Consider the following 23,516-nt stretch of genomic DNA (forward strand, 5'->3'; position numbering starts at 1 on the left):
CTATCCCTGCAGCCGGAACCAGAAGAGATCTGTCATCATTTGCCATAAATGGGCATGTAAGTGTGACGCATTTATTCAGCTGGGTTTGTATTGGCTGTGACTTTATCGCAGAACTCGCTGTGATTGGACAATCGTTTAACCCATATAAACTGGCGCTTCATGTTACAAAGTATGGTTTGGTGTTATTATTACATTAGTTATACATTAAGCTAACTATAAAGTGTCTCTATAATGTGAGAAATTACTCCTTTACCGAGATCCTAACCCTAACCCTAAGCATGTCTGCACATTTCAATGAACTACAGCACAATGCTTCCTGTTCCACTGATAGAATGACAGAGATATGTGGGTAATGTAGTATAAAACGTTTAGTAATAAAACAAATGTTAAATAAATTATATATTTAATGGACAACTGGATATCTTCATTGCGCAAACCTTTATGACATATATGAGGGACAGGCTGAAATTTGATATTTTACTGTGAGCACTTTAAAAATAACCTTTATGCCAGCTTTCCATATATATCTGAAAACTGTGGCCAACATTATTTATTATACATAGCATAAGCAGTCGTCCTGCCGATTTTCTCTTTGATACACTAACCAGACTTTGAGTTACAGCCATTTGAAATGTGCATTTGTTTGCTCTTCTGGGGGCCATTGCTGGGCCATACAATCTACACAGATCTACACACACTATTACTATTACACAAGGGTAATGCACCATTCAGTAAAACAACAAAAAAACAGTGCCAACATTTCCTTTTCACCCCCCCTCTGATTGCTGCTTATATGCCTGACATCAGTGATATATGCTTTCATTCAAAAAGCAGTTGTAGATGTGCTAGAATGATCAACATGGATCATCTTCAATTAAGCGTTAAGTATTTATAGCAAGATAGCCCACTGCAGCCTCTTGTTATTCACATAGCTTCCCTTTATTTCACTGCAAACTGGCATACATGCAAGTATGTGCAACTTTTGTTGCATTGTTGTCCCAAATATCATTAACCAGATCTAAATTTTTTTATGTCCCAAGTAAAAGAATCATGGTCATTAATTATATGTAGTAATTTATAAGTTATTAATTATATGTAGGCCTAGTTATTTTTTAATTAATTAAACTAAAGAAATAAGAAATTAAAATTTCTCAAATAAAAATGTTTATTTACTGTACCAAACACCACTTTCAATACACAATAGTCACCATACTTTATTAAACAACACTTTATTGGAGGACACAGAATAAAGTTAATAAAGTAGCATAAAGACAAATGAGATTCAAGATAAATAAAAATGTGTCTTCAAAAATACATTAACATCATAATAGTCCATTCACAGCTGCTGAAGCCATAAAATTAGTGCCAGAGAATCATATTCAGTCACCTACAGAAAACAGATTTGATATTGTGTTGGAAAATAATGATTCATTATCACAGCTAAACTGGTTTCTTGCTCTTCCCTGTACGTCTCTATCATGTTCGTGTTCTTCTTCCTCGTCTAAACAGTTTGTTCAGTTGAAGAACAGAAGAACAGAAGATGTGATCACTGATGTGGTGGAGCTTTTTCTCAACCAGGAGAAGAAGTCTCAACATCCCATTGTCAGGCGTTCTCCAGTCCTGGTCTGAAAGTAAAACAGAAAACAGAAACCATTCAAATAAAGTTGTTTAATGGCCAGTCGGGTCAGCTTATGTTCTGCATTATTTAAAGCAGTGATGGTTTACTCTGGCCCTCAGCGTCCACTGTCCTGCACATTTAGCTCCGACCTCAAACCCTCCTGCCTATTGTCTAGAAATAAACCTGAAGACTTTGGTTAAAATTTTCAGATGTGCTCGATTAGGGTTGGAGGTTAACTCTTAATTAACCTCAAAAAGTAGAATGCAAAGGGCCAGAGTTGCCTGTTCCTTACATAAATTTACAAAGCAGCATTATATAATATACACATTGAAGTATTTATTATATATATATATATATATATATATATATATTGGAGCACATAATATAAGCTAAGTACTGAACAAAAACTGTTTTACCCATATCAACAGCAACCTATTTTAAAAGATTTTTAAGAAAGGCATTGTCTCTTTTGAGCCTTTGCCAGTGATGCTTGATTTCTTTCCAGACAACATACTCTTCTGTCACTTGTTTCAAGAGCTTCACATGATCAAAAACCAAGTGAAAACCTGTACAATGTAAAATTGTCAACATCAAATTATGTACTACATTTTACAGCATTGTTTCAATTCAAGACATACCAATGGACTCGCTCACTTTTCTGTCTTCTTTGGGCACCAGATGTTCCTTCCTCACCCGAAACAAAGGACTTATTCGATTAACTTGCGTTGATATAAGGACTGGTCTTCCTTCTCTGCTGTAAAACAAGATAGTCTCGACTTACTCTATGTGCAATTACTATTGTTCCTGAAACATAAATTAAGACAGTATTAAATAAGTTAATTTACCATATGATTCAGGAGAGAACATTTGATGAGTAAATACTGATTGCAATATTCTAGAAACTTTACCTGGGAAGGGCTGATCCCGGCAAGATTCGCCACGACTCACTAGTAGCTCTTGTAATGGTTGGCTCTTAAAAGAGCTGTTGAGTTTGATATTGGTAGAGCTTTAAAAAAAAGGACTAAGCAATCCTGCAAAACAGAAAGGAAGGTAATTTTAATACATTACTTGCAAATAGTCAGTTTATAACTGTATGATATGTTTTCTGTAAAGAGTGTTGCATAATTAAATGTTAAAAGCATTTTTATTTTATAAGTTCACTGATATGTGGGCATTTCTATGAATAAAAGTATGTCTTTAATAGCAAGCAATAATTATATGAAAATGATTTACATGCAAACGGGACAGTTATCAGCAGTGTAACATTCTGATTATGACAAAATAATCGAGTATCTGATGTCATGTGACAAGTCAGATAAGCTTTTCCACTCTTGCAAACAGAGGTAGGTTATGAGGTGTGGAGAGACATCATGTATCACTGGAACATAAACAGACGGGGACCAATTTGCAATTAATATAAACTTTCTGACAGTGTGTGTGATATCCGACAACTTTCCAAGAAGTGGCGCAACTGATTTACAAATATCGCGATAAATATGTACAGGAATTGAGGCAGTAGCCAATGACAGCACTAGGAGTAAAAGCTGCAGGATTGTGTACGAGTATACAAATATGTACGAGTATCGTACGAATTTGACAACTTGTTAAATCTTGTGAATTATTAAGACTTTCAGACTATGTTTGTACTGATTGGGCTATGGGTTTTGTGAGAAAAGTTTTAAGAAACAACAAATGGTTGATAAAATGTTTGATTTAGGGTTAAAACCAACACATACATACCATCGTGAATATTTGCCTTTGCAGCTTTCCGTCTCCTCCGTTTACTTCTCCTCAAACAATAATGGGCTGACTGAGTCCGAAAGGCCCTTTAGGTCTTTTCAGCTGAAAAAAGAGAAAAGAAAATATAATTATGTATAATATATAGGATTATTTAAAGGAAAAAGTACTGATTTACCTTACAAATATTGGATGTTACATTATAAAGCGTTAAAAGCATGGCAAGTGTTGTGGTTAATATGCATTTACAACAAATATCACTTTAAAACTATCAATACAGAGGTAAAAGCATGGTAAGTTTTGTGGTTACTGTCCTTTTACCACACCCTATCACAGTAAAACTAGGGTTACTGTGGTAAAAGCATGGTAAGTGTTGTGGTTACTGTGCATTTACAATAAGTATCACATTAAAACTACCAATAGTGTGGTAAAAGCATGGTAAGTTTTGTGATTACTGTCTTTTTACTACACTTATCACAGTTAAACTAATGTTACTGTGGTAAAAGCATGGTAAGTGTTGTTTTTACTGTGCTTCTACTACAAATACAACTTTGGAACTAATTGTACTATTTTTAATCTGATATGAATATCTAAGCCTATAGCACGTCACGTGACAGGCAGTGTTTAATCATATATTTTGAATTAGAAAGCAATGAAACGCAAAGTCTCCGTGGAAATGGCAGATATATTTGGCAGATTAATATCGACAAACAGAAAAGACATTATATCACACATTATTAGGACAGCGTATTTAGGTATTTATTTACTAGGCTACTTACCAACAGCTGACACACGTGAACTGATGCCAAATATCGCGATGTGTTCGGAACGAGACTTCTTCAGCGCGATTTCCTACTAATAAAATATCATTTTAAAAATATCAATAAACAGCAAAACAATCCAGCTTCCCTGGCAATAAGACCGAAATAATAACATTAAAAAAAATACATAAACCACGATAAGATCTCGTGAATAAATGTTGATTAAACAGCTTCTCTGCTGCAGCCGACAGGCAGAAATAATCGAGCTGTAATCACGAAAGACGAAAAATTACGAAATAAACGTGTCCGTGGCACGAATCAATAGATTAAATTACGTGACCATATCACGAACGTTGGAGTTATCCGTGGTCTCACCACAGACTCAATCCGTGCTCCTATCACAGATTTTAGATCTGACTATATAGCCAAGCGAGCAATAGGTGTAAAACGCCATCAAACTGGATTTTATGATGACAGGACAAGACAAAATTGCAACACAGTCGACATAAAGCTTTCAAGTGTCTAAACAAGTGAGCAACATCACACCATCCAGTGAGTGAGGTCAGGTTGTTGAGGTCCGTGGTGCCATCACGGGACTTCAGTTTGGCTAACAGAATCAGACTGAATTTTTATGATGGCTGGACAATGCAATAGCTACAATAACAGAGAGGTTAAAGTCTTTATGGTATTTGGTGTTGGAAAATAAATAAATACTTAAAATGTTGTGTTTCCAAATGAGAAAGCACGTCCATTGAGTGAGATCTGTTCTCTGTCATTGAAACGGGTATCCGTGTGTGGACCACGGAAGATGAGTGTCATTGACTTGCGCGTTGGAGTTATCCGTGGTCTCACCACAGACTCACTCCGTGCTCCTATCACAGATTTTAGATCTGACTATAGCCAAGCGAGCAATAGGTGTAAAACGCCATCAAACTGGATTTTATGATGACAGGACGAGACAAAATGTCAAGTTAATTACATGCCATTGCAACACAGTCGACCTAAAGCTTATAAGTTCCTAAACAAGCCAGCAACATTACAACGTCCATGAGTGAGGTCAGGTTGTTGAGGTCCGTGGTGCCATCACGGGACTTTGGTTAGGCTAACTGAAACAAACCGAAATTTTATGATGACAGGACAATGCAATAGCTTCAATAACAGTCAGGTTAACGTCATTATGGCATTTGATGTTGGAAAAGTTCACAAATACTTCAAATGTTGCGTTTCCAAATGAGAAAGCACGTCGATTGAGTGAGATCTGTACTCCGTCATTGAAGCGGGTATCCGTGTGTGGACCACGGAAGGTCAATGTCATTGACTTGCATTGGAGTAATATCCGTGGCCGCATCACGGAATTTGGGGCGATTCCGTGATGGCTCCACGGATTTTGAGTTAAGGGCCCGTGGACATTTCACGGAATCCTGTGAGACCAGGTTGCCACATTCGTTTTCTTCTACCACATTATAGTTAGTTTTATATTATAGTGTAGCCTACCTGTATGACTTCTTATTTTCCTTTTTGAAGTAGCCTACTTTTTGAACTCCATTATTGAGCCGAGTTTTGACTGAAAATAGAATCCATCTTGCAGTCATCAACTGAGTCAGGCTGAGCATGCTTCAGAATCGTGGTGTGCGCGGAGCGAAATTGTAGCGGGAAATAGGGCGACGCTCCATCCTTTTAAAAATGCCGCTCTGCGCTCTGTCCAAGATCCGCCCGCTCGCTCCCGCTCCACACTCCGCTCACATGCAATTTTCTATGAAATACATAGGCCTGCTACACTTTATTGGCTGAATAACTGGCGCGAAGGCAAGAGCTCAGTCTGCAGGTAGAGATGGAGGCGGCAAGAGAAAAGGTGAAGACTGGGGAGTGGAAGCTCCGCAAATTCAAAAAACAGAAATAGCAAAATGTGGGAGACATTTGCCGAAATAATGAAAGATGATGACCAAAGTGCTGGCTTTGTCATGTGTACTTCTTGCTATGCATTTACTACTTTTAAAAAATGCGGGTCAGGAAGCGGGTCAGGTACAATATTTTCTTCTTTTTTTTTTTGCGGTCCGAGTTGCGGGCGGGTTAGTTGAAAACGTCGGTCGGGTGCGGGTTGTTTATACATTGACCCGCGCATCACTGTTACTGATAGATAGGAAATTCCCATATTTGGGTTCCATAGCATTGTGCAGGAGACTCAGAGCTTTACAACGATCCCGGTCATGACAGACTTCAGTAAACAGACGGATCTCGGCGTGTCCCGTGGGAATGCTAACTTCTTGGTAAATTGGGGAGAAACTTACTGCCGCAAGTAAACAAAATGTAATAAAATAAACATCTTAATGTATATTTTCAACGTTTTCTTTATAGCAGCTTGAAAGAACACATATTGAAGGAGTAAACTAGCCCAAAATCTCAAAACTGACCACTGCATGAAAAATCTATGTTTTTGCCTGCCGTGTCTCGCCTTAAAATAAAAATACACAATTACTGTAATTATTAAAAAAATCAAACTATAAAAATATGTCTGAGATGAGTGGGATAAAATAATTTGCTCACCTTGTTATATCCATTCCACTTTGTATAACTTATTTCATAACCATTTAAATTCAGTAAACCTGGTAATTCACATTATATCAATTCCGATGGCAAAAGATATCTTGTTCAAAATGAAGACAAGAAATATTGTGACATTTTGTGGTTATTAATCTTGAGTTGAGTTTGTCTTTAAACCTACATGAACTCCACACATCTACTAAATATTATCTTGATTTCAGTTGCATAAGGGTCACGGCAAAATGGCTCAGTTAGTTCAGTGAAAAACGATAGATAGCCCTGAAAAATGGTTGGCCTATCACCATTTGTTTGCAAATGCCACTTGTTTAAATATTTTGTTATGCAAAGCAGTGCCTTTCAGATATTTTTAAGTATAGCTCAAGTGTCCAAATACTTTTTGGGGCCTTCACACTGCAACAGAACATACTGTAAAAACCACAGGTACACGTACTGTGCTCACAATAAGCTAAAACTCCACAATTATTTTTCATTCTTACTGTATCTTAAATCAAACAGTAGCTATAACAAATGCATGAGGACCCATCAAAGAGTTTCAGACAACTTTTTAGTTGAGATCAAGGAATCAATATTTTTTTAAACAAAAAAGACTGTGGACAGCCGACAATTGAGAGTGAGTTTCCTGATGAACTCATTCGCTTCTCTTTCTAATGGGACTCTGGAGAGAGTAATGCTTCATACCTGATGTTGAGCAGTTTCAGGGCATCGAGTAAAGCCCCCTTCTTCACATCCATATCAATCTTGTCATCTGTCCCAAAACTCGGAGCACGATTGATCTGTAGAGGGGAAAAAGAGAGAGAGAGAGATGTTATCTTCTTTCATATTGTTTTCTTCAATTTCAAAATCAAAACCTGAAGCAATCACCAACTTTTAAAGGGGACTGAGAAGCCACAGTAGAAACGGTCACTATTACCCATTAGTGAAATCAGAGGAGGAACACACAAATTGTATTAACCATGTTTATGATATTTTTATTTATCATAAAAAATAAAAATAAAATAAAAAGCACCTCTGGGTATGAAACCCGGTTCTGAGTCTCCTACGAAAGAGACAACTTAATTGTCCGCTCATTGAGCATGGAAAACAAATCTTAACATTTTTATGCCTGGGAGAAAGAAAATCACATGGGTTTGGGACAACATGAGGGCGAGTGAATGATGACCTCTATGGAGTGAAGCGCTACACGCAGGTCATGTGACGTTCAAAGTTCAAACAATTGCAACTTTGATCTTGTTTGCTACTGAGCTTTCAAAGCACAGCCAGTGATTACTAGACTGAATTTGTAGGCGTCAGCATGCAACCATTTGTGAAACAAAGTTCCAAAAGATAAGCAGAAACATTGCACCTCTAAGATATCTCATTCTAAAATAGCTTTGCATGTGTCCTTCATGAATTAGGCAATCTGTGAATGCAATTCTACGTCACTACAAATAGAACGCCGCCATATTTACGACCGACTCGCCCGGGATGGCCGCCCAAACTGCCCATTTGAAGGAGAGAGAGAGACAGAGATACAGAGAGAAAGTTTCAATTTTAGGCTCCGATCCTTATTTGTTACCCCCAGTTTTCTTCTGTCCATTATTATCTGCCCCAGACTTGCCCCAATTGTCAAAGAGTACCGATGCATATCAATATTCTGTGAGAAATACTTAGGTCATAGAGCTTCATGGCACACGTTCATGAGAGTCGAGACGATGTCATGAATGAATCTATGAATCTGCTGCTGTTCGGCATGAATGAATCTATCTAATCCGAACAGCAGCCCTGGCAGAGACCAGCTGAGACACCAGCATCAGCACAGCCAGACACATCAGCCAAAGAGCATACAAGATGGCCATATCTGTCCGAAAGAACAGATGTTCAATTATAGAGAAGGTTTAATACACACAAATATCGAAATGAATGAATCTTTCGAGTCGAATCTTTTTGAATGATTCACTCACGATTCGGCTGTGATTAAAAGCTATCAAGAGGTAAAGCTCATTAGTGATTATAATATAACGACTTAAATTGCAGTTTGTTCGTCGCATAAAGCTATCATATGAATAAATAACAATGTTAATATAACGGACGAGTCGTATTAGTTCACTTTTATGATACTTTTGTGATGTTTTTGTCTTTTATTATTATTATTTTTTGCGTGACAGCCCCCAGTAGGCTAACGTTACTCATTCACTTCACTCATCGACAAGAAGAGTCTCCATTACATATTCAAAAATGTCCCTTTGTCTTCCACGGAAAGCAACCTTAAGGATTTGCACATGAAGGTGAGTAAGTGACGTTAATATGCATTTCAAGGCTGAGATTATGCATCGTCTGCAGAGCTAACGTTAACTTACACAAAATAACATCTAAAGCGCATGTGACGAAGACAATATCTTTATGAACTTCAGAAAACTATTTATTAGATTTAGGTTGGTATTAACTAACTTAATTTAAAGACTCCATTTGTCCATTATTTAGAAACACGAAAATGTATAAAAGGCTTCGTTATGGCCCCGTAGAAGCTGTTTTTATAAAAATAGGCTAACGATTGCGTCATAACCACGCGACTCTCTGTCGCACAGTAGAGAGATTACCCTTATTTTTTTATTTAGATTTTTTTTGTAAATTGCTGTTCTAAACTATAGAATTTACAGGTTGTTCATTAAACATGTTTACATTTTTACAGTATTTTAACTGAATTATTCAGGCAACCACAGCTGGCAGTTTTGTTTTGTTTGTTTGTGTTTTTCTTTTCAGTAAAAACAACAGAATTTGTTTTGGTATAAATAATACGTTTTGGGCCAGATTTAGTAAAAGCTGGCACCAGCGCAAACTCTCTTTTGATGTTAAAAAACTACTGTCAGGATTTACTAAAGACACGATGTGAAAAATTACAGCACTGTTAGATAACCCTATAAATGTAAGTAATAATAAGAATAAAATAAGAATCAAATTTAAAAAAGCCTTTACATGGTCAAAAAAGTCTTATGGTGGTGTTTTCTCCATCATGTTGGCTTCTAACAGGTAAGGGGACTCAAACGTGGAGTGTGTTCTGTATATCAGCATAATTGGGATCAAAAAGTGTACTGATTGAGAAGAGAAGGTGAGAACAGACCTCTAGCAGCCAGGGCTTGAGATCGCGGTCGAGAATGACGTCAAAACCCAGCAATTCGAAGCAGACGCTGGCGCTCCCTGGTGGCTGTCTGGGACGGCGCTCACGGTAGGCCTGGAGGACGTGTGGCTGGGCCACTATCAGGGTCTTCGCCACCAGCTCCTGCGAACACATGCACAAAACACGCTTTCTTTATAAAAGACAACACACAAACTTAAACAACTCCAAACAGTACATTCAAAGGTGGACGTTTGTGAATTGAACTGCACTACATTTTGACATCTTTCGGTGAGGACTGTTGAAGATTTTATTATTTAGAAAATAAGTAATTTAACTGTTTTTTGTACACTATTATTTCCTTTCTGTCTGTGTATGTCTTTGGGTGACTTTGGAACCTAAGAGCTGTGTGGTTACAGCAGAGAATTCTATTTCAGTAATGTCACATGGTACAAACTATTTCTCAAAATACCTATAGAATGTATTACCATATTTGGGAGAAGGAGAAGGTATATACGTTTGCTGGACAATCTTTCTGCAGGGGCTCTTTCTGCGGAGGGTCTCTCGGCTTTGTTTGTTAATAAAGTCTAATATTTCTGGTATCAAAAATCTCTGAAGTCATTTCCCTGAAAAGAAATAATTAAACCACAACAAATGGCGACCCCGATGGGACGTGGCTCAGGAGCTGAAGAAGCCACGAAGGGATCGCTGGTGACTGACACAGACAACAGTGGCCGCTGTACTTTGAGGTGAGCAGTTTTGCTTTTGAATAAGGTATGTGTTAGTCACCAGTGGCCCGGATGTGGTAAGAAAAAGCTTCTCCAAATTTAAAGAACTTAAAAAGTGATGTTTGATATCAGAAATAATTGCATGCATTGTCTTTGTAAATGTCAAGTAGTGGGGGAGCTCCCGATAGTGTTTGCCAGTACTTGTTTAATCCTGAGTGGATTCTATAATTACTGGGGATGCTGATTTAGCGCTAAGAGTTTTGACGTACGTACGTAAAGTCCTGTGTATGTTCATCAAGAGGGCCTTGAAGGATGATGAGCAAAAAGCATGCACACAGAGGGTTTGAATTTATTGATAAGGATATCAATTATGGACTGTGGGTTCTTGTAAGTGGGCCTTGATGGATACAAGAATAGCATGAACACAGAAGAAGTTAGGTCTTATTTATAGTTACTTGTCAAGTGGGCCTTGATGGATGACAAGCGTACTGATATAAGGATATCAGTTATTGATGTTTTATACCTGTAAGTGGGCATTGATTGATACAGGTGTAGTTTAGCTTATATAGATGGTTGATCTGCAGACATTTGTAAGAGGGCCTTGAAGGATACAAATGAGCATGATTGCAGATTAAGTCAATTTCCGGGTACCTTATTACTCTAATAAGAGTTTACTCAGGGGAATTAAGATCATATATGACTCTTTTCTGTTGAGGGAGTGAAGAGGTATATGAATAAGGTAGTGTAAATAGAGGTTTTAAAAGTGTATTGTTTTTCACTGTTTTAAGGCTGACAGGGAGTGGAGTAAATATTTGTGTGTGAGTGGGCTCTAGATGCTTGTGGTTAAAAATAAGCTCTGTTTCTTGTGGATTTTGACCCCTTGCTGACCTCACAGACTATGATCTGGTGGTGAGGAGCTGTTCACTTGAGGAGAGATAAAGGTATGAAAGTATGAGTTCTGGGGATAAACATCAATAAGCCCCAGGAACAAGTATAAAGAATATTGTATAAAACAAGTTAACATAATAAGATTTATGTTTAATCAATAAATGTAATGATATATTAATAGATGAATACAAATAAGATTGCACGTGCTTAATATATTATATATTATATCTGAAGACGTCTAAAATTTGTATCTCATTATCCCTGAAGACAGAGTGGAAAAAAGTATTCCATTGCAGATTAATACGTTTGTGTTAAGAGAAAAATAACTGGTGCAGTGCTGAAGGTTAACAAGATTGAGTGACCAAGTTTCAAAAGTCATGAATACTTCAGAAGTTGATGAGAGTAAATAATAAGAGGAATTCATTGATGTTCATTGAGAAACTAGATTATTGTGAACACTGCATGCAAATATAGAAGAAAGATTGAAGTCTAATTTTATGATGGGGAAATTATTCAATTGTATTATTCTCAGATCATCAGAGTTATTGCTGATATAGAAAAACAGAACTAGCTTGCTTTTTCCTGCAATGAAGAACTGCTTTACTAATAGAATTGGGGAAATGCTATTGTCAACCAGTGAGATTTTTTATATAAAAAGGAATAGTGAAAAGATGCAGGTTAAAAAGTGGAATGTGATAAAGAACTAATAGCTTATATGTGAAAGTTCAATTTGATTCATGCAGATCTCTGAGTGTTCAAATTCCAGATACCTTCAGTGTCCTGTGGAAGCAACAAGAGGGCAAAGGGCAAAGACGCAAATGCAGAGAGAAGAACAGAGAGTGGGTGAGGGGTTCTCAGCTCCCCTCCTGAAGTTGACCAATCAAAAAGACTCAGAAAGACTGAATTAATATGGGAAAAGGTGAAACTTTCACTTGAGACTTTTCCTGAGGACAAAGAGAAATACTGAGATGCAAAACTGGCAGGATCGATAAAAAGCCCAAACTAAGAAGAGGCAGAGAAACAACAGAGCCTATTCTCCACTCTGCAATGGCCCTTGAGTGACGGCTGGCAAAACATGCAGAGCGACAGCCAAGCTAAAAACAGAAGAACAGACCCTTACGACACGACAGGTGTGACAAAACTTATGAACACTCTAGAGACTGCTTCAAATTTGGTTAATTATTATATTAACGTTATTCATTCTGATTATTCACTGGTCTCATAGCAATTCTTTATATTCTCTGCTAAACTAACCCTCTCTGCTTTTTCAGTAGGTACAAGTCCAGCTCTATAAGAAAAGAAAATACAGAGAAGTGGGTACTCAACTCACCAAATAGTTCAAACTGAGGCTGGATTTGAAATAGCGAGGGCTATTAAAGAACCATATAAGGCTAAAAAGCCTGATAGAATTATTCTAGGGCAAAGAAAAAGATAGACACAAAATGTCAAAGAATGATTATTATTTTTGTTTGCAAAACCATGATACTGGTCACTCCATCTTGTTTTAATAATTTTCTAAAGATAGATTGGAGAAGAAAAAATTATGAAATCAAAAATGCTGTCGAAACTGGGATAATGAGATGGAAATGTTGTTGGCCATGGATCCAAGATTAGGTAGAGATTTCCAATTTTCTTCTTAAAGCAGCTCATGAGCAGAAATAAAAAGAATATGAAAAAGTAGACCAAACAAATGAAAGAAAAAATGCATTTGAGAAATTACAATTGGCTGTCTTACTCTCAACTGCACCATACTAAGGCCTATTATTCTGAAATATTTAATATATTAGAGTTTGAAAAAAGAAAAAGAAAAAAGGGTTTATAACAACGGTGTTAAACTAAACATTAAGATCACTGACACTTCTGAATAGTGTTTGCGTAGCTGTGTGTGACATTGTCCGTCAGACCTTTGGAATTCCACAGCTAAATTTACAAGTTCCGCATATAGAGCACAACCTGAGGAAGAAGAATGTGTGATGGCCAATGAGTGACTGAGTATGAATGAGTGAGAGATGGTGTACACCAAGGCAAATCCATTATTTTGCCTACAGCTGTATCTAAATTTGATATGTGGGCCCACAGGGCATATTTTGCCCAATAATGACCATGGGTGGATTTGGTTAATTTCCTGGTCGAAACTGTAGTGACAATAGAAAATAAAAAATAAAACAGTACTGCATTTTGCGCAGCGCCTAACACATCTGACTTTCCTTTCAGAATATGAAGGAGCATAACACATCTGATTTTCTTTTCAGCATATCATGAAGGAGCTGACGTTTTGTCAAAAGTATGAAATATTGTTGAGTAACTTTTGTCTTTTAGTAAAGTGGGTTGAGTGTTGTCTAAGATGCCTGATAAATAGTGTGCTAACAGTGGGACTCAAAACAATGAGATAACTGAGCTGAATTGACTAATTGTAAAAAGTAATATAGGGGTTAAAGACCCCCGAAAGGGGACAGAACACCACTCAGCCCACATGATCATTTTACAGGTGACAGCAAGAAGGACAATGGGCCAGATGAGCAGATGATTTAATATGTTGTTGTCACTAACTGAACTAACAGAAATAATGAAGGTTTCATTCACAGATGAGAACAGTTCAGTTCCAGGAAGGTTACTAAGACGATTCAAACAAAAGGAACCAGTGACTGCTTTGTCATCTCAGAAGAGCATTGATCAGCAAACTGACATTTGAGTCCATACCTCTCAACTTAAAATACACCAACAAGCCTCAACCCTGCACAACAGGAAGTGAGGGTTCAAGGTCTTGTGCTAGGAACAGCCTCCCTCGCCGTCGAGGGAAAGCCCATTGCAACGGCTCGTAAAGAGTCACCCTGGTGAAACTGAATGATCAACATGAATGCAAAAAGAAGACAAACGACAAGAAGAACTTTAAATGAAAATTTGCAGAATGTGGAAAGCTCACGAAAAATTGTGCAAAGAAAAGAGAATCAACAGAGATGAGTACAAGTTCAAAGTCAACATCAACCAAACTTTATTTAAAGGTAATGTTAAAGCCCTTGAATATACTAGTAGCAACTTAATAATAACCCCACCAGAAGGAAAAATATTGAATTAAAGAATATATCAAAAACAACGTAGAAAAGAAATTATAAATGATTTAAAAAGAAACAAAATAATGAATAAGCGACTAATTCAAGTAATTGTCATAGCAAAGTGAGAATTAAGACAAGTCATGAAGGAAAATACAACTAGAACTAAATGACATAAAAAAAAAATATATATATATAGATCATAAATGGTAGGCCTACTCGAATGTAATTTGTCAATACAGGAGTATAAGTAATTAATTTAAGGCTACAGTTGAAAATTAAAGAAAAGATTAACACTGGCTATTAACAAACATTTGATTTCAATTTAAGTTATAAGATTATGATTTGATTCAATATGCTATTGACTAATTTAATGTATTTTAAATGGTGCTAATAGAACGACCACCTCAGTTGTAAGTTGTTCAAATTCAATAACAAACAGGCATTATGAACAATTGATATGGTACCAGAGGGGGGTAAGAATGACAGGTTATTGCACAAAAACATACTTTTGAATATTCTCAATCCAGATGCGCATGGTTTTCACCAAGTGCGCAAGGAGGGAGTAAAGAGGGATTAAGAATAAGGAAAGAATTAAAAGGCTAAATTAAGAATTAAAGGAAAATTAAATAAAAGGCATTTCTGGCAATTTTTGACTGTACACATATGAAATTTGTGCCAAAAATAAAGGTAAAAAAGGAACAGTGACACAAATAGGCCATATATCAGTACCAGAAGGACTAATAAACACCTAATGGATTATATGAGCAAGATAGAGAAAGGTAAAGGCAATGAAATCAGCAGAGGAGGGTCAGGAGAAGTCATTAAATATTCCCAGAGAAGTATTCCTTAGATTTGAAACTCTATCAGAAATAAGTTTAGATAATGGGACAGCAGTCATTCCAGAGAAATTGAAGATTAAAATGATTTGTGTGCAGAAACTTAAATTATAGAAAGGAAGTTTTAAGTTATAATGCTTTATGTTTGAAATGATTAAGATTAAAATTAGATATACAGAAAAAGAAATGTACGTACAATGAATATGTAAGATAGTATAAAAAGTTATTTTTGAGAGTTATTTTTTCTAATTGTCTAATGAGTTTATTGAATGACTTGTATGAAGTAAATGTAACATTGCTCTTAAAGCTTTCTTAGTTTGAGTGATTACATGTGACATAATTAAGTTTATTCATGATAGTTCATTTAGAAATTAGTAGAAAGGAAGAAAAGGTATTCAGTTAAAGTATGCTTGAACTGAGGAGCTATAATGAGAAGAAGCTGCAACACGTGAGATTAAACATTTTATTTATTGTTTAAATTTGGTAATAAAGTAGACAGAATTTGAAATGTAAAACGTTATAACGAAGCATATTGCGATTGAATGGATAGAAGGTGCACTACAATGTTATGTTTGTTTAATCAACTAAAAATGACTGACTAAAAGATTGATTCTTCAAATTTAAGAATTGATATTCCTTCATAAAAATAAGAAGCGAATAAAAATGAGAGGAAGTAATTTTTCCCCAGCCCTATTTTAAATCAAAGTTGATATGGATTATGCAAAATAAAAAAGCAAACTAAACCAATGATTCTACTATAATCAGCAGAGATTTATTATAATGATTTGTCTTTATTATAATGAAAACAATTACATGAAAAAAGTAGAATGACTTATGTTTGGAGAAAAATGAGCAAATACGATTGAGTCAAAAAGTTAAGGAAAACTTGATTTAAAGAATTAGGAATGTTTTTTTGAAGTTGCAATATTGAAAGGGGGTTATTATTCTGTTGTGTACTTCCCATATCAAGAAGATAAATAAACTAATATTATTAAGATTGGGTTTATAAACCAAATTGAGATTTACAATCATTGGACGTTGATGGTATGTGTCGAAGAGGATATCTACATTGCAAGAAGAACTTTATAGTATAAGGGATTTTTATGTTTGACATATTATACATAACTGTGACAATAACAGACAATGCTGAACCAATTTCATCAACACACTTGTAACAATGTTTGATGTTTGATTAGGGAGGACTCGAGTCTTTTACTTTCTCCATTGAAAGAAAAACAACTGAAAGAAAGAAAAATGTATGGAGAAAGATGTTTGGCTCGATTGCTCCTCCAGGAGTGTGGTGGCATAATTTCAGTCATTGAAAATAAGAATGAGTGATTTAATTTAGTCACTAAGGTAGTATAACGGAGGGGACTGGATTTTGAAACTACACTCTGGAAAACGATAGTGAATGTGGGGCTTAGATAAGCCCCAGAGGAGGGAATGTTGAAGATTTTATTATTTAGAAAATAAGTAATTTAACTGTTTTTTGTACACTATTATTTCCTTTCTGTCTGTGTATGTCTTTGGGTGACTTTGGAACCTAAGAGCTGTGTGGTTACAGCAGAGAATTCTATTTCAGTAATGTCACATGGTACAAACTATTTCTCAAAATACCTATAGAATGTATTACCATATTTGGGAGAAGGAGAAGGTATATACGTTTGCTGGACAATCTTTCTGCAGGGGCTCTTTCTGCAGAGGGTCTCTCGGCTTTGTTTGTTAATAAAGTCTAATATTTCTGGTATCAAAAATCTCTGAAGTCATTTCCCTGAAAAGAAATAATTAAACCACAACAGGACATGCTTGTGAAATCTCATTGCATGTGCAAACAGCCCGTATGAGGGACTCATTAACATCCCAGCTCCCTGAAGAGACATGATAGGTCAAAGACTGACAGCACGCTACGGGAAGACAGGGAGGGGCAGATCGTAGGAAGACAGGAACAGACGGCCTGTATCAGCTCCTGTACTCGCTTATCAGAGGTCTGCATGATTAAACAGAGCTTGTGTTGAAGTATGAGGGGCAGATAACCGGCGGGACGTTTGCTGAGCATCCCGCGGGGACCCCAAACATGAAGTTCCGGAGAAGCAGGTTAGATCCCAGCGTGCATCCTCCACAGAGAACAGCATGTGTGTCTCATGTTGATTCCTGCCCTGCTTCCTCCATGGTCGCTGATTCTCCCGGCCTGGCAGCTAGTCCTGGTGCTACTGTACATCAATTCTCATCACCAAGTGTCAAGCCTCCGGTTCTCTCAGCCGCTGCCACTGGTCATCGTGTCTGGTTTAGTCTCACCCCTGACCAGCCTGTTTCCCCAGTGTGTGTGCTGTCCCGAACTGTTTGGACTGTTTCATTCCTCAGTTACATCTTGTGCCTTGTCTACCGTAATGTGTCAATAAATCTTGTCATCGCTCATTTCTGCATTTGGGTCCTCTCTCACTAACAACCATGCTACTAATATGCATCCTTTTAGAGATAGAGGAGGTAGACCTTTGAGGATATGACACCAACAAAAGCATAATCTAATAAACGGAGCAATTCCAATAGGGTCCTCAGTCCTCACACCATCGGTGCACAGGCCCTAATAATTCACAGTTGTATGTTAAAACCCTCATACTTTCAAATATAATGTTAACTGGGTATAAATTCCCATTTTATGCTTAAAATAATTTAAGAGTTTAGTTTAGAAGTATTGGTATCGATACTGGCCTTGAAAGTATCAGATTAAAGGGTTAGTTCACGCAAAAATGAAAATTCTGTCAGTAATTACTCACCCTCATGTTGTTCCAACCCCGTAAGACCATTGTTCATATTCGGACCACAAATTAACATATTTTTGATTAAATCTGAGAGCTGTCTCACTCCTTCACAGGCTCATGGACACTATAACTTGCTGGCCCAGAAAATGCATTAAAGACTGTCATGGGATTGAAGGGAGAGAACCCAAACGCAGAGGATATGCAGACACTCAGGTTTATTTCGACACAAAACAGAAAACAAAACCCACGAGGGGGCAAAACAGGACTGAGGAGAGGTCACTTTGACTAAGACAAGATAATGAACAAAAGACTAGACACTGACTAGACGATGACAGGAAACAAACTAACAATTCTCATTAAACAGATTTCTGACGAAGTACTCACAGCGTTTAACATGCAACGTTTCACAATGTTAGACAATGTACCGACACAGGACAGAAAACATGAGGGGATTAAATAGGGAGCAAACTAATCAGGAACACAGGTGAAAGCAACGATCTAATGATTACAAGATGAGATAACAAGGGGGCGGGGTGAGGTGACAAGACAACGCAAGCACACAGCCCAAACAAATGGCCATGTGCTTACACATAAAACATGGGTCCTGCCTCAAGACCAGGGAAAATCAAAGACTAGAAGGCAGAATCATGACAGAACCCCCACCTTAAGGAGCGGCTTCCAGACGCTCCGCAAGGTGACACTAAACACGGGACATGACGGACTGAGACAAGGACACAAACCAACAAAACATAACAAATAAAAATAAAGGCAAACAAGAAATGACAATAACTGGGTTAGGGTGAAACATCAAAAACAATAAACAAGGCAGGGGAGGTGGAGGAAACACAGAGTTCATGGGGGATTGTCCAGGGTGAATAGGAGGACTGGTGGGCTTGGGTTTACGGGGCGAGGGCTTAGGACAGGGGTTATGGGCAGGCATTGACGAAGAAACACGAGGTACAGTCTTGGTGAAAACAGTCCGGGGCTGGACAGCGACAGGGGTGACAGGGGAAACACATGGCAACTTGGCAGGAGACTTGATGGGGACAACAGGGTGCGACGACACGGGAGACAAAGCAGGGGATGAAGCGGGTGACTGTGGGACAGGACCCTGTTTGAAAGGACAGACGGACCGGAATGGTCCCTCTGGGCCGATGACTCCAGGCTGCGCTTGACTCGGGACAGGACTCGGGACAGGACTCGGGACAGGACTCGGGACATCAGAATCATTCATGCTTGACGCGTCAGATTCCCTTGAATCCTTCAGACCAAACCCACTTGACTCAGGGGAAGCACTGTCTGATGTCGAGGGTTTGTGACTTGAAAGTAACTTGGGTCTGGGTGGCATTTCAAGGATCTTGGCAAGAGCGGTAAGATAGTCAAATACGGCTCGAGCAGCTAAGACGACAGGCATCTCCTTTTGGGCAGAAACTGCTTGCAGAACCTCTTTTGCGGCTAGATCGGCCACAACTCTCTCAGCAGATCCGGGGATAGCGCCTTCAGCAGCGGACTCTGGGACAACGCTTGCCGTAGCGGGCTCTGGGACAGCGTTTGTAGTTGCGGGCTCTGGGACAGCGCTTGCAGTCGCGGGCTCTGGGACAGCGCTTGGGACAGCGCTTGCAGAAGCGGGCTCTGGGACAGCGCCTGGGACAGCGCTTGCAGAAGCGGGCTCTGGGACAGCGCTTGCAGAAGTGGGCTCTGGGACGGCGCTTGCAGTAGCGGGCTCTGGGACAGCGCTTGCAGTAGCGGGCTCTGGGACAGCCAAAGACGAAGGACGGGAGGCTCCCCTTCTCCTCTTCTTTCTCCTAGGTTGAGGTGCGGAAGTTATAGCTGGACTAGTGGCCGGTTGGAGAAGCTCCGCTGGGACCATAACTGGTGCTGGAAGGGCGGCCTCCGGCAGCGTTGACTGTCGAGGATGATTCTGAAGGAGAATCCCATGAAACCCGTCTCCCTCGTTTGCCACGGAGCTTGGTGGGTGTGGATGCAACCTCGGGAGAAGAAACGGAGAGAGCCTGATCCCCTTGAGTGACGACAGCAAGGACTCGACCCTCTGGGACCACTGGAAGCATGGCAGATGAAGACCTCGTGGGACCCTTTGGCTCTCTCTGAGACAAGCAATCCACCATTGCTCGAAATGGGCGACGAGTAAGCTCCTCTCGTTCAGACAGAGGAGGAGGAGAGTTGAGACCAGCGATGAAATAGCGAGAAACCAGGATCTCAGGCAGGAAGAATCTCTTCTCTTCAATAACTTGGGCATACCTCTTCAGGGACAACTCACCCTGGGGAGGGAATGGAAGTTTTCCATTTCCACTGTCAGCAATGGCCACCTGCCACCATAGTTCTTGATCAGTCAGCTGTGGTTTAGCGGGAGAAGACATACAGTCTGCTGGGTTCTTCTGTGGTCGGTACATTCTGCCATGGGATTGAAGGAGAGAACCCAAACGCAGAGGATATGCAGACACTCAGGTTTATTTCGACACAAAACAGAAAACAAAACCCACGAGGGGGCAAAACAGGACTGAGGAGAGGTCACTTTGACTAAGACAAGATAATGAACAAAAGACTAGACTCTGACTTGACGATGACAGGAAACAAACTAACAATTCTCATTAAACAGATTTCTGACGAAGTACTCACAGCGTTTAACATGCAACGTTTCACAATGTACCGACACAGGACAGAAAACATGAGGGGATTAGATAGGGAGTGTAAAGTACTTAGTGTTGCAGCCAGTCGCTGACGCGCTCAAACATAATTCCTCCAGTCCGTTTCATTCCATTGAAGTTTTTTATTGCATGTCGTGTGAATAATTGTACCTGAATTTCCAGTAGTTTTATTGTCCTACCGTACAGCAGGGAGGGTGATGGAGCTTTCAGTGAATAATCCAAAGTTTGTTACGGGATAAATGAGCGGTCAAAGAAAATATACGGCTGCACCTTGCTAGCCACGTCAAATCACTTTCAAACTGAGCACTGAGCTCCGTGTTTGATTGAACCCATAAGACAGGTGCTGCAGTCACCTGTTTGCTGGTGGGCGGGTTCAATAAAGCACGCCTCCATGTTGCACTCATAGAAAAACAAAATCAAAGCAATATTAAAGCAAGAAAATCTGAATATAAACAAATATAACATAACCACACCAAACTATTATTAACAAAACACATTATTATCATAATTCAACTCAAACCATAATAAAGAAAGCAAATATGGCTCCAACATACCGGCCCCTAATTGTTCTGTGAAAAAACAGTACAATTACAAACATACTATAGGAGACAGATAATATTTACAGAAATGTACATCCAGTTTACCAACACACTCCTTTTTTTGTAATTTTTTTTTTTTTAGTAGACGCAACGCATCAGTTCATAAAAAATCAGTTCATCAAAAAATCAGTGTAAACGTCAAGTGAAAAAACAAGAGAAAAGAGAGGGACAGAGAGATAGAAAAAGAGATAGAAAGAAGGCTCGTCAATCTCAATCAGTGGCTTCCAAAAGTAAGGCAAGTTTTGAGATCGGCCTTATCAAGGTGCTGGTCTTGGTTTGCACCTCTACTTGTCTCACAAACCCCCTTCTATCTGGTAAAGTTCGGGTTACGCGGCCCATGAGCCACGAGTTCCTTGGAGCAGAGTCATCCACTATCAATATAATGTCTCCAACAGCAAGATTTCTCTGTTTTGTTGTCCACTTCTGTCTCTCTTGCAATTCTGGCAAATATTCTTTAGTCCACCTCTTCCAGAAAAGATTCGCCATGTACTGCACTTGGCGCCATCTCCTCTTGCCATTGCAGTCATTTGAGCTGAATACACCAGGTGGTAGGGAAGGCTTTCCTCTGAGAAGTAAGAGGTGGTTTGGTGTGAGAGGCTCCAAGTCTAGAGGGTCGTCAGAAGCTTTGCAAATAGGTCTGTCATTGATTATGGCTTCAACTTCACATAGTAAAGTAGCCAATCCTTCCTCATCCAGAGCCTGTTCTTGCAACAGGGCTCTAAGAATGCGTCTGACAGTTCTTATTGGTCTTTCCCAAATTCCACCATGATGGGATCCAGTGGGTGGGTTGAAAGTCCAGGATATGCCCCTTTTAAGCAATGCGGCATGGATCTTTGAATTGTCCAGATCTTGAATGGACTCTCGCAAGTCTCGTTCTGCTCTTACGAGGTTTGTCCCATTGTCTGATCTGATGGTCTTGACCATACCTCGTCTGGCAATAAATCGCCGTATAGCATTAATGCACGAGTCAGCGTTCAATGTATGGGCGACCTCCAAGTGTACAGCTCTAATGTTTAAGCATGTAAAGATCACACCATACCGTTTCAATGTAGTCCGTCCTCTTTTGATTTCAAAAGGTCCAAAGTAGTCGATGCCTACATTGGTAAATGGTGGTTCGTCCGGTGATAGTCTTTCTTGGGGCAAGTCCGACATGTACTGTTTAACTCTGACACAGCTTTCTCTTCTGCAGTGGACGCATTTGCTGATCACATTCCTAACTGCAGAGTTGGCCTTTGGTATCCAATACTTCTGTCTTAAACGTGAAAGTGTAAGGTTTCGACCACTGTGTCCGACAGTTTCATGAGCATGCCTAATAATGAGTGTCGTCACATGATGGTGTCTTGGCAGAATGGCTGGATGCTTGGCTTCAGATGGCATTGCGGACCTTACCAACCTTCCACCGACTCTTATTACACCGTCTTGAAGAGTAGGGCTAAGCTTTTGTATGTGACTGTTCTTTTTCACAGTCATTCCTTTTGTCAGACATTCCAGTTCATGTTTGTACTCCATAGATTGACAGAATTGCACTATAGCTTTTTCAGCATCCTGCAATGTTTCCACACACAGTAAACCTTTACTGCATCCTTTCACTTCAAGTGGCTCTTTACTTTCCTTTTTCTTTTTGCAAATCCTTTTCAGTTCTTCCTTTATCATCAACATCCAAGCAACAGCTTTGCGTAGACGATACCAGTCTGAGTAGTGAGTGATGAATTTTGTGATTGTTTTTGCAGATTCATCCAAGGTGGAAATACTGATAGTGAACACTTTTACTTCTGGATCGTGTTGTGTCAATGTGATCTCTGGGAACTGTGGCCACTCTGCCTCCGGTTGCTGCAAGAATGCAGGGCCTTGTATCCACTTAGATTGTAAGAATTGTGTTGCAGACAAGCCTCTTGACGCACTATCAGCAGGGTTTATAGTGCCTTTGACATACCTCCACTGTGTTACTTCCGATGCTGCGCGGATGCTGGCAACTCTGTTGGCAACGAAAGTACGAAATCTAGATGTCTCATTTCGTATGTATTTGAGTACCTGGGGTGGTGGTGGCGCAATGGATAAGACACATGCCTTTGGTGTGAGAGACCCGGGTTCGAATCCACTGTGAGACACCAATGTGTCCCTGAGCAAGACACTTAACCCCTAGTTGCTCCAGAGGCGTGCGACCTCTGACATATATAGCAATTGTAAGTCGCTTTGGATTAAAAGCGTCAGCTAAATG

General features: G+C 39.1%; 1 protein-coding gene and 1 long non-coding RNA gene across 3 annotated transcripts in view; both read right to left on the reverse strand.

The window, feature by feature from the left end:
- The window catches only part of LOC309494767 (tubulin polyglutamylase TTLL7-like), a gene marked incomplete at both ends in the record, with an annotated part of 40,719 nt that overhangs the window by 6,788 nt on the left and 10,415 nt on the right, over positions 1-23,516 (reverse strand). Inside the window, 2 exons of the mRNA XM_082164177.1 lie at positions 7,357-7,451; positions 9,776-9,934. Coding sequence (XP_082020303.1) covers positions 7,357-7,451; positions 9,776-9,934 — 254 coding nt within the window. The remainder of the gene's footprint in view (positions 1-7,356; positions 7,452-9,775; positions 9,935-23,516) is intronic.
- LOC309495744 lies at positions 1,491-5,544 on the reverse strand. Of its 2 annotated transcripts, none has more exons than XR_014204813.1 (5): positions 4,135-5,544; positions 3,359-3,460; positions 2,527-2,649; positions 2,257-2,369; positions 1,491-1,625 (listed from the first exon to the last, which is right to left on the reverse strand). It is a non-coding gene; the product is annotated as an uncharacterized lncRNA (long non-coding RNA). The 2 variants fall into 2 exon arrangements; XR_014204814.1 differs by having other exon boundaries at positions 2,257-2,372.

The sequence above is a fragment of the Leuciscus leuciscus genome, assembly GCF_965113295.1.
Source record: "Leuciscus leuciscus genome assembly, chromosome: 3".
In the NCBI taxonomy this organism is placed as follows: domain Eukaryota; kingdom Metazoa; phylum Chordata; class Actinopteri; order Cypriniformes; family Leuciscidae; genus Leuciscus; species Leuciscus leuciscus.